This window comes from Trichomycterus rosablanca, chromosome 21 (assembly GCF_030014385.1).
Source record: "Trichomycterus rosablanca isolate fTriRos1 chromosome 21, fTriRos1.hap1, whole genome shotgun sequence".
NCBI classification, from domain to species: Eukaryota; Metazoa; Chordata; class Actinopteri; order Siluriformes; family Trichomycteridae; genus Trichomycterus; species Trichomycterus rosablanca.
This window is the reverse complement of record NC_086008.1, coordinates 15,202,758-15,222,374: the sequence shown is the minus strand read 5'-3', so window position 1 is coordinate 15,222,374 and position 19,617 is coordinate 15,202,758. Positions and strand designations below refer to the sequence as shown.

Sequence of the window (19,617 nt, the reverse complement as noted above, 5' to 3'; positions counted from 1 at the left end):
GTGACAGATGCTTTGATCTGGCAACCCATTGCTCCTTGTTACATACAGATAACGCCACGCTACATTTAGCCCTTGTGTTTCAATAGCTTGGCTTTGTAGTGATATAGAGCAGGTGTCACTGTGTTGTCCTTTTGTGAAGCACACGGTGTCTTTGTGTTTGTTTTTGTGTACACGTCCCTATTGTCTCCGCCTCCTTTTTCTGATTCGTCCCCGTGTCAATCACTCCCAGCTGTTCCCCATTTCTGTCCTGATTAGCATGATGTGTATATATACATCTGTTTGGAACCACCCTAAATGTGTATCTGTGAGCGTAAAGCTGACATTGTTAGCTTGAGCCTAGCTTGAGCTTAGCTTAATGTAGTCATTAGTTTGTTATTAAGGTTTAGTGGTTAAAACTGCTTAGTCTAGGGATCCGTTATGTTTAGCTTAACATTAGCATTTAGCCATTAGTTTTAGCCCTAGCCTTTAGCATAGCTCAGTATAAGGTTAAGTTTAGTCAGTGTGTGTTGCTGTTAAGTCTTGTTCTTTTGTATATTGTCTATTTTTATAATAAATCATTATCATGTCTAGACTATCTCTGTGTGTCTGCCCCGTCCTCCGTGCAGTTAAGATCTGTCTTCTATTAAAAGCACAATATCCAACATTTGGTGTAGTAGGCTCCTAAAAGATCACAGCACCTTTTTTAAAGGGGATATTCCGCTAGCACACCAGCGCCGGGATTCTGAACTCCTCGGTTAGAGACTCGGCGTTGCCACCGTCGCTTGGGTGCCATCTAGCGAGCATAATTGGCAGTGTCAGCAGCAGACACATTTTTGCTAGGGTGGGATGACTGGACTATGTGGGTGAAATCTTCAAACGCTGTGTAAGGACCCTGATTGGCAGCTAGAGAGGCGCCTGTGCAGAGTGCGGGTTGGAGGAGGCGTGAGCAGCAATATACCCACCTCCACTAGCAGTCAGGGATCCCGCAGCAGCGGAAGACAAAATTAACTACGCTAAATTGGCAAAAATTTGTATTTTAAATACTTGTAGGGTGGCACTGTGGCTCGGTGGGTAGCACTGTCGCCTAACAGCAAGAAGGTCCTGGGTTCGATCCCCAGGCGGGGCGGTCCTGGTCCTTTCTGTGCAGAGTTTGCATGTTCTCCCCGTGTCTGTGTGGGTTTCCTCTGGGAGCTCCGGTTTCCTCCCACAGTCCAAAAACATGCAGTCAGGTTAATTGGAGACACTGAATTGCCCTATAGGTGAATGGGTGTGTGTGTGTGTGTGTAAATGTGTGTCTGCCTTGCGATGGACTGGCGCCCCGTCCAGGGTGTTACTGTATGCCTTGCGCCCATTGAAAAGCTGGGATAAGCTCCAGCACCCCCCTCCGCGACCTTAATTGGATAAGCGGTTAAGAAACTGAGTGAGTGAGTGAGTGAGAGATTTCCTTCCTGACACAATCCTCCTAAATATATCTGATTTTTGGACCAACACAAAGAGCACTAAGAGGTACACCTACCAATGGATAGTCTGGTCTGTTTGGACACCCCTTCCCCCTCCCTGACTCAGACGTTGCTCGAGTGGCCTATAGCACCGCTGAGATTCGAACCCTGTATCTCAGCAAAAGTGAGCTAGTGGGTTTTTTCCACCCCATATTATTATCACATGACTATACACCGATCAGGCATAACATTAAAACCACCTCCTTGTTTCTCACAGCTTCACTTACCATATGGGCAGCACGGTGGCTAAGTGGGTAGCACTGTCGCCTCACAGCAAGACGGTCCTGGGTTCGATCCCAAGGTGGGGCGGTCCGGGTCCTTTCTGTGTGGAGTTTGCATGTTCTCCCCGTGTTCGTGTGGGTTTCCTCTGGGTGCTCCGGTTTCCTCCCACAGTCCAAAGACATGCAAGTGAGGTGAATTGGAGACACTAAATTGTCCATGACTGTGTTCGATATAACCTTGTGTGAACTGATGAACCTTGTGTAATGAGTAACTACCGTTTCTGTCATGAATGTAACCAAAGTGTAAAAACATGACGTTAAAATCCTAATAAACAAACAAACAAACACTTACCATATAGAAGCACTTAGTAGTTCTACAATTACTGACTGTAGTCCATCTGTTTCTCTGCATGCTTTGTTAGCCTTCTTTCATGCTGTTCTTCAATGGTCAGGACCCCCACAGGACCACCACAGAGCAGGTATTATTAAGGTGGTGGATCATTCTCAGCACTGCAGTGACACTGACATGGTGGTGGTGTGTTAGTGTGTGTTGTGCTGGTATGAGCGGATCAGACACAGCAGCGCTGCTGAAGTTTTTAAACACCTCACAGTCACTGCTAGACTGAGAATAGTCCACCAACCAAAAATATCCAGCCAACAGGGCCCGTAGGCAGGGTCCTGTGACCACTGATAAAGTTTTAGAAGATGACCAACTCGAACAGCAGCAATAGATGGGCGATCGTCTCTGACTTTACATCTACAAGGTGGACCAACTAGGTAGGAGTGTCTAATAGAGTGGACAGTGAGTGGACACGGTATTTAAAAACTCCAGCAGCGCTGCTGTGTCTGAGTCACTCATACCAGCACAACACACACTAACACACCACCACCATGTCAGTGTCACATTGCAGTGCTGAGAATGACCCACCACCCATGTAATACCTGCTCTGTGGTGGGCCTGTGGGGGTCCTGACCATTGAAGAACTATAACGGTAAGTGGAGCTGATAAAATTGACAGTGAGTGTAGAAACAATGTTATGGCTGATCAGTGTAAATGACAACTTGATCAATATTATTAGCACTACGAAATAGTAAATTTAAGGAGGAACACATCTTCAAAGGTCAGGTATGCTTCCTCCCAAGGGACATCCGACCTATCACTGCATCTCTGTCTTTATTATCCACAGGACAGCACAGCGCAGGGCTGGGTGATGAAGATAATAGACAAAGACACTCATGGTTTGGCTCGGACAAAGCTCCCCGCCCACGCGTCATTACACAGGGGGCCTTTTACATGAAACCCACTAAGCTTGACATCCTCAGAATAAATGACTCAAACTGCTGAGTACATAGCCATATTCGTGAGCTCACACGACCAGTAGGTGACTCTGTTGGATTACCACAGTTATCTGACGTGTGTAATTTGCTTTAATCCAGCTGTGTTGTGTTTAAAATTTTTAGAATGAACAACCGTTGGTGCGTTTTTACTCCAACTATCATGAAAGCATACAAGTAATTTGAAATACAATCAACATACAATTAACATGCAACTTAGACACTCAAAGCAACCTACAGAATACAGTCTAAGCAATTGGTGGTTAAGAAGTGGGCTTTCAACCAGCAACCATCTGATTACTTATCCAGTACCTTATCCGCTAGGCTGCAACTGCCCTATATACACCGATCAGCCATAACAATAACACCACCTCCTTGTTTCTACACATACTGTCCATTTTATCAGCTCCACTTACCCTGTTCTTTAATGGTCAGGACCCCCCACAGGACCACTACAAAGCAGGTATTATTTAGGTGGTAGATGATTCTCAGCACTGCAGTGACACTGACATGGTGGTGGTGTGTTAGTGTGTGTTGTGCTGGTATGAGTGGATAAGACACACCAGCGCTGATGAAGTTTTTAAACACCTCACTGTCACTGCTGGACTGAGAATAGTCCACCATCCAAAAACATCCAGCCAACAGCGCCCCATGGGCAGCGCCCTGTGACCACTGATGAAGGTCTAGAAGATGACCAACTCAAACAGCAGCAATAGATGAGCGATCGTCTCTGACTTTACATCTACAAGGTGGACCAACTAGGTAGGAGTGTCTAATAGAGTAGACAGTGAGTGGACACGGTATTTAAAAACTCCAGCACAACACACACAAACACACCACCACCATGTCAGTATCACTGCAGTGCTGAGAATGATCCACCACCTAAATAATACCTGCTCTGTGGTGGTCCTGTGGGGGTCCTGACCATTGAAGAACAGGGTGAAAGCAGGTTAAAAAAGTTTGTAGAGAAACAGATGGACTACAGTCAGTAATTGTAGAACTACAAAGTGCGTCTATATGGTAAGTGGAGCTGATAAAATGGACAGATATTGATTTATGTATGTGTTCGTTTTCTTGTTTTCATTGAATTGTTCAGTCGTAATTGAAGAACCGCCAAGGTCTGCAGCAGATCTGCCATGTATTAGAAGCTGCTGCACCATAGGTAACACTGTCCACTGTTGATGAAGCCTTAAGTCATCATGACTTTGAGACAGCTGTGAAAGTAAGAAGCCCCTGGTTCAAAATCAGCAGGTCTCTCAGGGTGCACTCAGGGTTTTAGATAGTGCCTGATCTCATAACTCAACGTCCCCATTTTATGCCCTTCCTAGACTTCGCTTTGCTCGGCTTGAGAAGTGCGGTAAAACATCATCAAAGTGCGAATATGAGATGAATCTGCATTTGTGTGGAATAAGCGTAAATTTCACTCAGTGTTTAGCTGGATTTTCCTTACTGTTTCACTTTTAAACTTGTGTTATATGGCATTTCAAGATCAAGCATCGCCATAATTATTTTACATTAGACTAACATACAGTGTATCACAAAAGTGAGTACACCCCTCACATTTCTGCAGATATTTAAGTATATCTTTTCATGGGACAACACTGACAAAATGACACTTTGACACAATGAAAAGTAGTCTGTGTGCAGCTTATATAACAGTGTAAATTTATTCTTCCCTCAAAATAACTCAATATACAGCCATTAATGTCTAAACCACCAGCAACAAAAGTGAGTACACCCCTTAGTGAAAGTTCCTGAAGTGTCAATATTTTGTGTGGCCACCATTATTTCCCAGAACTGCCTTAACTCTCCTGGGCATGGAGTTTACCAGAGCTTCACAGGTTGCCACTGGAATGCTTTTCCACTCCTCCATGACGACATCACGGAGCTGGCGGATATTCGAGACTTTGCGCTCCTCCACCTTCCGCTTGAGGATGCCCCAAAGATGTTCTATTGGGTTTAGGTCTGGAGACATGCTTGGCCAGTCCATCACCTTTACCCTCAGCCTCTTCAATAAAGCAGTGGTCGTCTTAGAGGTGTGTTTGGGGTCATTATCATGCTGGAACACTGCCCTGCGACCCAGTTTCCGGAGGGAGGGGATCATGCTCTGCTTCAGTATTTCACAGTACATATTGGAGTTCATGTGTCCCTCAATGAAATGTAACTCCCCAACACCTGCTGCACTCATGCAGCCCCAGACCATGGCATTCCCACCACCATGCTTGACTGTAGGCATGACACACTTATCTTTGTACTCCTCACCTGATTGCTGCCACACATGCTTGAGACCATCTGAACCAAACAAATTAATCTTGGTCTCATCAGCCAATAAGACATGGTTCCAGTAATCCATGTCCTTTGTTGACATGTCTTCAGCAAACTGTTTGCGGGCTTTCTTGTGTAGAGACTTCAGAAGAGGCTTCCTTCTGGGGTGACAGCCATGCAGACCAATTTGATGTAGTGTGCGGCGTATGGTCTGAGCACTGACAGGCTGACCCCACACCTTTTCAATATCTGCAGCAATGCTGACAGCACTCCTGCGCCTATCTTTCAAAGACAGCAGTTGGATGTGACGCTGAGCACGTGCACTCAGCTTCTTTGGACGACCAACGCGAGGTCTGTTCTGAGTGGACCCTGCTCTTTTAAAACGCTGGATGATCTTGGCCACTGTGCTGCAGCTCAGTTTCAGGGTGTTGGCAATCTTCTTGTAGCCTTGGCCATCTTCATGTAGCGCAACAATTCGTCTTTTAAGATCCTCAGAGAGTTCTTTGCCATGAGGTGCCATGTTGGAACTTTCAGTGACCAGTATGAGAGAGTGTGAGAGCTGTACTACTAAATTGAACACACCTGCTCCCTATGCACACCTGAGACCTAGTAACACTAACAAATCACATGACATTTTGGAGGGAAAATGACAAGCAGTGCTCAATTTGGACATTTAGGGGTGTAGTCTCTTAGGGGTGTACTCACTTTTGTTGCCGGTGGTTTAGACATTAATGGCTGTATATTGAGTTATTTTGAGGGAAGAATAAATTTACACTGTTATATAAGCTGCACACAGACTACTTTTCATTGTGTCAAAGTGTCATTTTGTCAGTGTTGTCCCATGAAAAGATATACTTAAATATCTGCAGAAATGTGAGGGGTGTACTCACTTTTGTGATACACTGTATATGCAGTTCCACAGGACCATGGAACCCATTAACAGGTTTCCTATACATCCTTATGGGAAAAAAATACCTTGAAACTCAACCACTCAGAACTAAGTGACGTCTAGTTTCAAGGTACCACTGTATAGAAATTTCATTCTGGGGTATTAAAGAGATCAGAGGCCTCGTTTGACCCGAAGTTACACACCCAAACCTTATTACAGAATGTTTGTTCCACTTCAGTTATCTCGAGCAGATAAGCAAATCAGCGGATCACAGTGTTCAGGACAGTCAGCGTCAGAACTGATTCTTTATTAGTCGTCTTCTCAGTTATTAATCTATAAATATTTCGTTAGGACGTTTTAATCAATGCTGGATTGTCTGGCAGCATTCGCATTTGAGAAATTCTGCACCAGAGAGAGGAAACGGACATGCGGTTGCTCGTTTTGGGGCCTCTAAGGACCTTCGGCAAAGTAAAGCATACAGGGAAAAACACCGAGGCTAATAAGCTTAGCGCATAGATTTGTTTTGGCTAATGACGCATCCAATAACACCATAAATCCGAAACCTGGACTACATTTATTATGAATGAACTCATAGATACCGATGTTTTACACTGAAACGCCTTTTAAAACCTTTTATAGGTTCAATCGACAAAGTCCTCCTTAATTTGACATAATCTGACATAAAGCGAGTAACATTGTCAACAAGAGTGATTGCTGCATTTAAACAGGCAGCAAACCGTGAACTGTAATGCGCATAAAGCTGCGCCCCATGACAGACATTCCAGAGGTTCCAGGGAAGACGTCACCTTTTGGGTCAGCATCTCTGTCTTATGAAACATGACGCCTCAGCTTTGGGTGGTCTTCATGGCCGGTTGATCCTCAGCAACCCGGCTACCAGCAATCGGACCCTTTTCAGGCAGGAATCTTAGAGAGCCATGCGTACTTGGCAACCCATTGCTAAGCACAACATTTTAAATGTGGAATGTTAAATGCAGTGGTACTTTGTAACTTGACGCCCCCTAAACTTGAAATCTTTGAAATTTGTACCCTTAAGCCCCCTGCAGTAAGACGTGATCAAAGTGCGAATATGAGACAAATCCGCATTTGTGTGGAATAACTATCAAATTCACTCTGAAAGCTCCACGTGTATCTGTGTTTATCTGGATCTTTCTCACTGTTTCACTTTTAAACTTGTGTTATAGCTCGGGGTGCTAAGAAGTTGTGAGAATCAGTGACTTAAAGTATTAAAAGAACGACACAGGAACACAAAACCTCTCTTAATTATTACGGGTCATAAGTTCTCTTCACTAATGAAGTTCCTTGCTCGTTGTAGTACAATAGGTCACGTTACCTCCATAGGAAGTAACGGTACAGCTGCGCAAAAGTGGTTTTGCCGGGGACGTCGAGTTACAAGGGACCACCGTATTTCGAAATCATCCATACGAGTTTAAACCCAACAACGTAGTATCCTGACTTAGTATCAGATTAAAAGTCCTGCAGTCCTGATGAAACTTGACGCCTCAGCTTTGGGTGGTCTTCATGGCCGGTTGATCCTCAGCAACAGACCCTTTTTAGGCAGGAGTCTTAGAGATCCATGCGTACAAAACTTGGCAACCCATTGCTAAGCACAACATTTTTAAATGTGGAATGTTTAATACAGTGGTACCTTGTAACTTGACACCCCCTAAACTCGAAATCTTTGAAACTCGACGCCCTTCATCAAGAAATTTGTACCCTTGAGACCCCTGCAGTAAGACATGATCAAAGTGCGAATATGAGACGAATCTGCATTTGTGTGGAATAACCGTCAAAGTAGGTCAAGAATAGACTTTTTTTTATTAATAAATTATTTGGCTTTTTCTGTCTCATTTCTTGCAGATTAACATGTTTATGGAGGGTTTCCATGATGCTCTACTGCTCTACGCACTTGCCTTAGATGAGGCGGTCAGAAACAATTTCACTAAAAAGAACGGCACGGAGATAACACGTAGGATGTGGAACCGAACATTTGAAGGTATTTTATTTATTTTTTTTAATTCACAGTCAGAAGTGTAATGGGTCGAGTTTTCAATGATTTCCTCAATTTTTGTGACTAAAGAATTAGAACAGAAACTTTTTGCATGTATTTTCATAGGTTTAATGTGTTTTTTTAATGTGAATGATTCTCTGTGGCGGTATAATTAGGGCTGATCGGACTGCACCCGTTAAAAAGCACATGGAACAGCGTTCTCATTTCCAAGGTTGAGACAAAAACCCAACATTTTATCTTATGTTGAACTTAAATTCGTCAGGATTGTTAGATTCAATACATGAACCACAAAAATGCAGCTCTTTGTGGTAATACTGTCCACAGTCAAAAGAGCTTTACATCAAGACTTTTAATTAATGCTAGATGTGTTTTTTAGTGTTATTTTGATTGGGACAGCATGGAAAATGCAAATAAAATAAAAATGCAGTGTTCCTTACATTTACTTTGACTTTTGTGTCATTGCAGACAGGATGAACCTGAGATATTTCATGTTTTATCTGCTCAACTTCATTTCATTTATTAATTAACATCCATTCCTGCATTTCAGGCCTGCAACACATTCCAAAAAAGTTGGGACGGGGGCAATTTAGGGCTAGTAATGAGGTGAAAAAACTAAATAATGATGTGATTCCAAACAGGTGATCATACTCATGGTTTGGTACAAAAGCAGCATCCAGGAAAGGCTGAGTCTCTGATGAGCAAAGATGATCAGAGGATCTCCAGTTTATCAACAAATGTGAGAGAAAATGATTGAAATGTTTAAAAACAATGTACCTTAAAGAAAGATTAGAAGGGATTTGCATATTTCTCCCTCCACAGTGCATAATATCATTAAACGATTCAAGGAATCAGGAGGAATTTGCTTAAGCTGAACGCCCGTGATCTTCCATCCCTCAGACGGCACTGCATCTAGAACCACCACTCAACAATAGCTGATATAACCACATGGGTGAGGGATTACTTTGGCAAACCTTTGTCAAGCACTACAATACAGAGTTACATGCACAAATACCACTTAAAACTTTACTGTGCAAAAAAGAAGCCTTATGTTAACCATGTCCAGAAGCGGCGTCGACGTCTCTTGGCTTGGAGGCATCTAGGATGGACCATCATACAGTGGAAACATGTATTGTGGTCAGATGAATCAGCATTCCAGGTCTTTTTTTGGAAAAAATGGACGCCGTGTGCTCCGTACCAAAGACGAAAAGGACCATCCAGACTGTTATCAGGAACAAGTCCAAAAGCCAGGGTCTGTCATGGTATGGGGCTGTGTCAGTGGCCTTGTCAAAGGTCATTTACACTTCTGTGATGCAGCATTAATGCAGTACATTGAGATCTTAGAGCAACATGTGCTGCCTTCAAGTCTTTTCCAGAGACAACCATGCAAAACCACATGCTGCACACATTACAAAGGCATGGCTGCGGAAGAAGAGGGTACCGGTACTGGACTGGCCTGCCTGCAGTCCTGATCTGTCCCCAATAGAGAATGTGTGGAGAATTTTAAAATGAATAATGCGACGACGACCCCGTACTGTTGCACATCTTAAGACATGCAGAAAGAATGGGACAAAATAAAACCTGCTTGGTATCTTCGGTGCCAAAACGTCTTTTAAGTGTGGTGAAAAGGAATGGCAACATTACAAAATGGTAAATGCTTTACTGTCCCAACTTTTTTTGGAATGTGTTGCAGGCCTGAAATGCAGGAATGGATGTTTATTAATAAATGAAATGAAGTTAAGCAGATAAAACATGAAATATCTCAGGTTCATCCTGTCTGCAATAAAATAAAAGTCAAAGTAAATGTAAGAAACGTGTCAAGTAGAGATGCAGAATTCACCTTACAACGTTTAAATAACTTAAATTACTCCACTTACAAAGTAGGTGCACAGCCGTGTCTGCTGCCAGCGCAGTTTCCGTCGAGCTCGGTGCCAGAACCAATCACGATATAATAATGTTTTGTTCTGCGGGAATCATCAGGAACAAGGGTCATGTTTTCTCATCAAATGAAATAATATTTTAAAAATGTCAAGAATCCGGGAACACGGACGCGGGGATGAAATTACCACCTCGGCGAGACCGTGCCAACATAATCGAGGGGAGGCAGATGAGATTTCCTGCGCCGTTTCGCCCACTGGAAGTTTCTCAATCCTCGCTGGTGTTTTCCTTGGAATGTCTGACTATTTTGCCTAATTAATTCTCACATTCCTTGCATTCTGCCACACAGGGATCGCTGGCCAGGTGTCAATAGATGCCAACGGCGACCGGAATGGAGATTTCTCGGTTATAAGCATGACCAACCAAGAAACTGGGACATATGAGGTAATAATAATACATAGACGAACATGCCAATACATACATGGATATAATATCGTTTGTTGACATAATCAACTTTACAGATTGAGGTATAGTCTATAATTCAGTAGTAGTGCATCAGAGGAGGGTATATTTGCCAGACATGCTCCTTCCGAGACCATAATTCAGTGGATTTTCACGTAAGGCCAGTCTCGTGTATGGAGAGTCACACTCTGATCTTCTGTACAGGCGGCTCGAACTACCAACCAGGTCCTTACACAGCATCGAAGACCCCACCCCATTTTTTTTGTCCTGTGTTTTCCCACCGACCAGACTAGTGGCCAGTTTTGTCTGCTGCAGGCACTGTCAATTGTGCATGTAAGGGGGCGCCCAGCCAACCGGTAGCAGAGCTGAGATTCAAACTCTGAGAGTTTATGGGGGTTCACAATCCCAGCGCTGCTGCGCTAGCGGAATATCCCGCCGTGCCAATGCCCTACATAGTGTAACAGTCTGCACAATATGCTATATGAGGTAATCCTAGCAATTATACGGCAATTAAGTTAGTGGTGTACTTTGCTGCTGAGGATGTTTGATATACACTGTATTGCCAAAAGTATTCGCTCGTCTGCCTTCACACGCATATGAACCTGAGTGACGTCCCATTCTTAATCCATAGGGTTTAATATGATGTCGGCTCACCCTTTGCAGCTATAACAGCTTTAACTCTTCTGGGAAGGCTTTCTACAAGGTTTAGGAGTGTGTTTATGGAAATTTTTGACTATTCTTCAAGAAGCGCACTAATATTGGATGAGAAGGCCTGGCTCGCAGTCTCCGCTCTAATTCATCCCAAAGTTGGGAGCATGAAATTGTCTAAAATCTCTTGGTATGCTGAAGCATTAAGAGTTCCTTTCACTGGAACTAAGGGGCCGAGCCCAACTCCTGAAAAACAGCCCCACACCATAATCCCCCCTCCACCAAACTTTACACTTGGCACAATGCAGTCAGACAAGTACCATTTTCCTGGCAACTGCCAAACTTAGACTCGTCCATCGGATTGCCAGACGGAGAAGCTTCATTAGTCACTCCAGAGAACACGTCTCCACTGCTCTAGAGTCCAGTAGCGGCGTGCTTTACACCACTGCATCCGACGCTTTGCATCGTGCTTGGTGATGTAAGGCTTGGATGCAGCTGCTCGGCCATGGAAACCCATTCCATGAAGCTCTCTACACACTGTTCTTGAGCTAATCTGAAGTCCACATGAAGTTTGGAGGTCTGTAGTGATTGAATCTGCAGATATTTGGCGACCTCTGCGCACTATGCGCCTCAGCATCCACTGACCCGCTCTGTCATTTTACGTGGCCTTAGTTGTAATCGTTTCCAATCGCTTCCACATTGTTATAATACCACTGACAGTCGACTGTGGAATACTGGACTTGCACAGGTGACATCCTATCACGGTACCATGCTGGAATTCACTGAGCTCCTGAGAGCGACCCATTCTTTTACAAATGTTTGTAGAAGCAAACTCCATGTCTAGGTGCTTGGTTTTATACACCTGTGGCCATGGTAGTGATTGAAACACCTGAATTCAATGATTTGGATGGGTGAGTGAATACACATATTGAGTGCATTTTGTCTCTTTGGGGATTCCATAATCAATGTGTTCGTTTCTGTGTAGTCTGTGCTGCGCCTCAAAAGAACAAGCCAGTAAAGTATTATGCTTCCGATAGTTTGTCTAGGTACAGTTTACTTGTTTCTTCATAAATTCAGTAAACTCAGCAGATGCTCGGTTACACTAGCAATCAGTTAGACAAAATGTCCAAGATGTCGAAGTCTGAATTATGTGGCCATACTTTAAAAACAATACTTTGCGTTTCTGTCTTCTCAGACCGTCATGAACTTCTTCGGCACCAATGGAAGTTTTCAGATCCTGCCAGGCTTCAACAGTGAACGGTTCACTCTGCGAGGAGCGCCGAGACCTTCGGTTCCAGAACACACTGACCAATCATGTAAATTACCTCTGTTGCTTTACCTATACGTGTTTCGTTTACATTGAGAATGCTTAAGTCCCCTTAAAGTAGTTGTATAAAGCCAGTGTTAGTACCACGGACCGGTTTCATATAAGATATAATTTCACAGACCGGCGAGGAAGGGAGGATTTAATAATATTGCTCACAAATGATGTAAACGAGACGCTGCTTCCACCTAGGTGGGACAATAAGACAGTAACAGGCTAAATAACAGTACACGGCCCGGTAGTTAGGGACCACTGCAATAAGGGGCTGCTCATAACTGATGCAATTATGACCTCTTCTGGCTGACTGCAATCAGCCAGCGGATGTCATAAGTGCACCAGTTATGAGGAACCCTGGTCCGGCTCTGCTGGCTGACTGCTGGCGCCTGCACAGAGTCGAGGAATAATGAGTTGATCAGGGTGTGGCTCTCCATACACAAAGCTGATCCACGTATGAACTTGTGCAGGTGAAAAGATGCAGTCGGGTACTGCACATGTGTCAGTCAATCAGATGTGGAGATCAACATCAGTAGAGAGGAAGCATAATGCAATTAGGTAATTGGATATGACTAGATTGGGAGGAAATTGGACTGGACGGATTGGGCGGTTTATTAATAAACGGACAGTTTTACAAAATCAGCAACATAAACAAAAAGGTCAGATTTAAACAGACCATCATTCTGTCAAACACAATTTAGGGAACAGCGTACATGACAGAAATACTACAGGTTAAATAGATAGAGGTAACTGGGACAACCAGGTGACCCCATTCATTCCCTTACGTCCCTCTTTCGTCACAGTTTTGTCTGAACCCACCTGCTAGTGAGAACCGTGATGACGTAAATTGTAGCCACTGGTACAAAAATTTGTGGACAAACGAAAAATATTGGAGTGTATACACTGATCAGCCATAACATTAAAACCACCTCCTTGTTTCTACACTCACTGTACATTCTATCAGCTCCACTTACCATATAGAAGCACTTTGTAGTTCTACAATTACTGACTGTAGTCCATCTGTTTCTCTGCATGCTTTGTTAGCTCCCTTTCATGCTGTTCTTCAATGGTTAGGACCCCCACAGGACCACCACAGAGCACGTATTATTTAGGTGGTGGATCATTCTCAGCACTGCAGTGACACTGACATGGTGGTGGTGTGTTAGTGTGTGTTGTGCTGGTATGAGTGGATCAGACACAGCAGCACTGCTAGACTTTTTAAATACTGTGTCCACTCACTGTCCACTCTATTAGACACTCCTACCTAGTTGGTCCACCTTGTAGATGTAAAGTCAGAGACGATCGCTCATCTATTGCTGCTGTTTGAGTTGGTCATCTTCTAGACCTTCATCAGTAGTCACAGGACGCTGCCCACGAGGCGCTGTTGGCTGGATATTTTTGGTTGGTGGACTATTCTCAGTCCAGCAGTGACAGTCAGGTGTTCCTGATCCACTCATACCAGCACAACACACACTAACACACCACCACCATGTCAGTGTCACTGCAGTGCTGAGAATGATCCACCACCCAAATAATACCTTCTCTGTAGTGGTCCTGTGGGGGTCCTGACTATTTTAATAGTTATGGCTGCTCGGTGTATAAGCAAATGTTTACTTTTATTTAAGACTCATGATCACAAAATGTTAAAATGTTAAACTAATAATCAAGTAATCTGTAATTGGTGGAATACAAATGTAATATTCCTTACTAATAACTTCATTTTGTCTCCTAAGCAGGTGGACTAGGATTATCAGCAGTGACTGGAATCATAGTTGGAGGACTTCTCGGAACGGCGCTACTTCTGGCGTTCTACTTTTTCAGGTAGAATTTAACACATATTCATATTCAATCTTTTTCCCTGATTTTCTCCCCTAATCTAGTCGTATCCAATTACCCTGATTGCATTACGCTTCACCTCTACCGATACAACCCTCCACTGCTGACTGAGGAGCCTCGCAACTGACACACGCCCCCTGCAGTAGCCGGCTGCATCTTTTAACCTGCACGAAGCGAGTTTATATGCAGATCAGCTTTGTGCACGGAGAGCCACACCTTGATCAGCATTATTCCCCAACTTTGCACAGACGCCATCAATCAGCCAGCAGAGGTCGTACTTGCACAGGCTCGTCCCACCCTGTGAACAACAGCAAATCATCGTTTATGTAGCTGCCCAGCCGGATGGCAAAGCTGAGATTTGATACGATGTATTCAAAATCCCAGCTCTGGTGTGCTAGCGTTTTTAACGCTGCGCCACCTGAGCGGGCCCTACATATCCGTCTTTAAAACTCTTTCTTTTGGTAAAAAATGTGCCCATGCTGTTAAGTAACACATATGCAATGTTTACTAAAGTGTTATTGGTTTAGAATTCGAATTAGTTAAATTTGTTATGTTCAATTTTCTCTTCTTGTACATTTTGGGATTATTTATATTATGTAAATATTTCTCAACATCACTTTGCAGGTCATAAAATCGGCATGCATTGTGGGAGATTCAGTTTATGTACGACAGTAAAATACAGTGTATTTTAAGACGATTGTTCTGCCCTCGCTTTGAGTTTTTCCCCCTTTCTCAGCTAGACAGACAGACAGACAGACAGATGAAAATAAATTCGTAACTGAAACAATGTAACATACTCGCTAAACATTTACAAACAACTGAGAATATACACTGATCAGCCATAACAATAAAACCACCTCCTTGTTTCTACACTCACTGTCTATTTTATCAGCTCCACTTACCATATAGAAGCACTTTGTAGTTCTACAATTACTGACTGTAGTCCATCTGTTTCTCTGCATGCTTTGTTAGCCCCCGCAGGTGTCCTTATAAATTATAAGTACGTCTCTGTAACTACTCAAACTATCACAACAAACATGTCATTAATAAATTTTTACTTGTTCTTTTATGTTTAGGAAGAATTACAGGATAACCATCGAGAGGAGAACACGACAGGAACCGTGTGACGGCAAACATCGTCAATTACGAGAAGACTCCATCAGATCCAACTTCTCAGCAGCATAGATTCTGACACACAGACGCACAAATTAAAGAAGTTCACTGCTGGGAAAGGTGTGTATCAGACGCGTCCAAAGACTTACACAATCCCAGGAGTCCTGAAACATTGTATGACATAATGTAGTGTTTTTTTTTTTTTTTTTATTACAAATGTTGACGTTCTTGACTTTGGTAAACTCAGGAAAGTGTAGTAGTTAAGTTGGGCTGCTTACTGGTCTTCGTTCAATTAAATCCCTCATGGAGGGATTCGTCTTTATTGGTTCTAGCTACACGACAGACCGGCAGCCAGACATACAGTGTATCACAAAAGTGAGTACACCCCTCACATTTCTGCAAATATTTTATTATATCTTTTCATGGGACAACACTATAGACATGAAACTTGGATATAACTTAGAGTAGTCAGTGTACAACTTGTATAGCAGTGTAGATTTACTGTCTTCTGAAAATAACTCAACACACAGCCAATAATGTCTAAATGGCTGGCAACATAAGTGAGTACACCCCACAGTGAACATGTCCAAATTGTGCCCAAAGTGTCAATATTTTGTGTGACCACCATTATTATCCAGCACTGCCTTAACCCTCCAGGGCATGGAATTCACCAGAGCTGCACAGGTTGCTACTGGTATCCTCTTCCACTCCTCCATGATGACATCACGGAGCTGTTGGATGTTAGACACCTTGAACTACTCCACCTTCCACTTGAGGATGCGCCACAGGTGCTCAATTGGGTTTAGTCCATCACCTTTACCTTCAGCTTCCTCAGCAAGGCAGTAGTCATCTTGGAGGTTGTGTTTGGGGTCGTTATACTGTTGGAAAACTGCCATGAGGCCCAGTTTTCGAAGGGAGGGGATCATGCTCTGTTTCAGAATGTCACAGTACATGTTGGAATTCATGTTTCCCTCAATGAACTGCAGCTCCCCAGTGCCAGCAACACTCATGCAGCCCAAGACCATGATGCTACCACCACCATGCTTGACTGTAGGCAAGATACAGTTGTCTTGGTACTTCTCACCAGGGCGCCGCCACACATGCTGGACACCATCTGAGCCAAACAAGTTTATCTTGGTCTCGTCAGACCACAGGGCATTCCAGTAATCCATGTTCTTGGACTGCTTGTCTTCAGCAAACTGTTTGCGGGCTTTCTTGTGCGTCAGCTTCCTTCTGGGATGACGACCATGCAGACCGAGTTGATGCAGTGTGCGGCGTATGGTCTGAGCACTGACAGGCTGACCTCCCACGTCTTCAACCTCTGCAGCAATGCTGGCAGCACTCATGTGTCTATTTTTTAAAGCCAACCTCTGGATATGACGCCGAACACGTGGACTCAACTTCTTTGGTCGACCCTGGCGAAGTGGAACCTGTCCTGGAAAACCGCTGTATGACCTTGGCCACCATGCTGTAGCTCAGTTTCAGGGTGTTAGCAATCTTCTTATAGCCCAGGCCATCTTTGTGGAGAGCAACAATTCTATTTCTCACATCCTCAGAGAGTTCTTTGCCATGAGGTGCCATGTTGAATATCCAGTGGCCAGTATGAGAGAATTGTACCCAAAACACCAAATTTAACAGCCCTGCTCCCCATTTACACCTGGGACCTTGACACATGACACCAGGGAGGGACAACGACACATTTGGGCACAATTTGGACATGTTCACTGTGGGGTGTACTCACTTATGTTGCCAGCCATTTAGACATTAATGGCTGTGTGTTGAGTTATTTTCAGAAGACAGTAAATCTACACTGCTATACAAGCTGTACACTGACTACTCTAAGTTATATCCAAGTTTCATGTCTATAGTGTTGTCCCATGAAAAGATATAATGAAATATTTGCAGAAATGTGAGGGGTGTACTCACTTTTGTGATACACTGTATCACAGTCAAACGCGATGTTGATATGAATGAGACTCTCAGCCAGTCGGTTGAAAAATATGGATTTGATTTTAATAACAGAAATACAACCCCAAATCAGAAAAAGTTGAGACAGCGTGGAAAATGCAAATAATAAAAAAACACAGAGTTTCTTACATTTACTTTGACTTTTATTTGATTGCAAACAGAATGAACCTGAGATTTCACTTCATTTTATTCATTAATAAACATCCATTCCTGCATTTCAGGCCTGCAACACATTCCAAAAAAGAAAAATTGGGACAGTAAAGCATTTACCACTTTGTAATGTTGCGATTCTTTTTCACCACACTTAAAAGACGTTTTGGCACCGATGATACCAAGCGATTTAGTGTTTCAGCTTTTATTTTGTCCCATTCTTCCTTCAAACACGTCTTAAGATGTGCAAAAGTACGGGGTCGTTGTTGTCGCACTTTTCGTTTCAATATTCTCCACACATTCTCTAATGGGGACAGGTCAGAACTGCAGGCAGGCCAGTCCAGTACCAGTACCCTCTTCCTCCACAGCCATGCCTTTGTAATGTGTGCAGCATGTAGTTTTGCATCGTCTTGTTGAAAAATGCTGGACGTCCCTGGAAAAGATGACGTCTTGAAAGCAGCACATGTTGCTCTAAGATCTCAATGTACTTTTCTGCATTAATGCTGCATCACAGAAGTGTAAATGACCTTTGCCAAGGGCACTGACACACCCCCATACCATGACAGACCCTGGCTTTTGGACTTGTTCCTGATAACAGTCTGGATGGTCCTTTTCGTCTTTGGTCCGGAGCACACGGCGTCCATTTTGGAATGCTGATTCATCTGACCACAATACATGTTTCCACTGTGTGATGGTCCATCCTAGATGCCTCCGAGTCCAGAGAAGCCGACGCAGCTTCTGGACATGGTTAACATAAGGCTTCTTTTTTGCACAGTAAAGTTTTAAGTGGTATTTGTGCATGTAACTCTGTATTGTAGTGCTTGACAAAGGTTTGCCAAAGTAATCCCTCACCCATGTGGTTATATCAGCTATTGTTAAGTGGTGGTTCTTGATGCAGTGCCGTCTGAGGGATCGAAGATCACGGGCGTTCAGCTTAAGCTTGCGCCTTTGGCCTTTACGCACTGAAATTCCTCCCGATTCCTTGAATGGTTTAATGATATTATGCACTGTAGAGAGAGAAATATGCAAATACAAACTGGAGATCCTCTGATCATCTTTGCTCATCAGAGACTCAGCCTTTCCTGGATGCTGATTTTGTACCAAACCATGATTACAATCACCTGTTTGGAATCACATAATTATTTAGTTTTTTTTACCTCATTACTAGCCCTAAATTGCCCCCGTCCCAACTTTTTTTGGAATGTGTTGCAGGCCTGAAATGAAGGAATGGATGTTTATTAATAAATGAAATGAAGTTGTGCAGATAAAACATGAAATATCTCAGGTTCATCCTCTCTCCAATCAAATAAAAGTCAAAGTAAATGTAAGGAACACTGTGTTTTTATTTTATTTGCATTTCCCATACTGTCCCAACTTTTTTCTGATTTGGGGTTGTAAGTTTGTATTTAAAAAGCTATGTTTGTATAGAGAATTTATATTGCACATGTAAATTTTTTCAAAATTCATATCTATATGTATGTAAGTTTACTATCTTAAGATGTTCATTAATACCGTATTCAGTTTGTTCTATACTGTATAATATACTGTATATTTCCCTGTTACCATTTCAGGTGTTCGGATACAGATGACATTTAAAACCATAACGTCTTTAGTTTTTAAAATGCATATTTTAGGGTTTTATTAAAAATTTATATAACAGAAAATGTGTATTAATGTAAGTAAATGTATCAACATAAAATTATTGTGATGTTATTTATTATTTTTGTAGAAGCTTGGATTTTCATAGTATTGATTTAATAATGATTTGATTTTTTGTCCCATTTTATTTGAAAACACAACAATCTTTTTGTAAAGAAAGCAAACCAGACAGTAGTAAGTTATTTGTATTGCCAGTACATATTGACCAATAAAGAAACTTATTTTACCCACTTGCATGTACTTTGAACTGTTACTGAATTGATGAAAAACTAAAAACAACACAAAGAAGTTTATGAGGATTTTAATTTTAACTGTCTTTTTTATTTTAAGATTTGCCACCAATGATTACTTAATTGCCTTTTTATCGCACG

General features: G+C 42.7%; 1 protein-coding gene across 1 annotated transcript in view; it reads left to right on the top strand.

The window, feature by feature from the left end:
• The window catches only part of npr3 (natriuretic peptide receptor 3), a 39,900-nt gene extending 24,312 nt beyond the window's left edge, over nucleotides 1-15,588 (top strand). Inside the window, exons 4-8 of the mRNA XM_063018030.1 lie at nucleotides 8,067-8,202; nucleotides 10,442-10,536; nucleotides 12,398-12,518; nucleotides 14,257-14,341; nucleotides 15,433-15,588. Coding sequence (XP_062874100.1) covers nucleotides 8,067-8,202; nucleotides 10,442-10,536; nucleotides 12,398-12,518; nucleotides 14,257-14,341; nucleotides 15,433-15,541 — 546 coding nt within the window. The 3' untranslated portion in view covers nucleotides 15,542-15,588. The remainder of the gene's footprint in view (nucleotides 1-8,066; nucleotides 8,203-10,441; nucleotides 10,537-12,397; nucleotides 12,519-14,256; nucleotides 14,342-15,432) is intronic.
• Nucleotides 15,589-19,617: the final 4,029 nt, after the last annotated feature.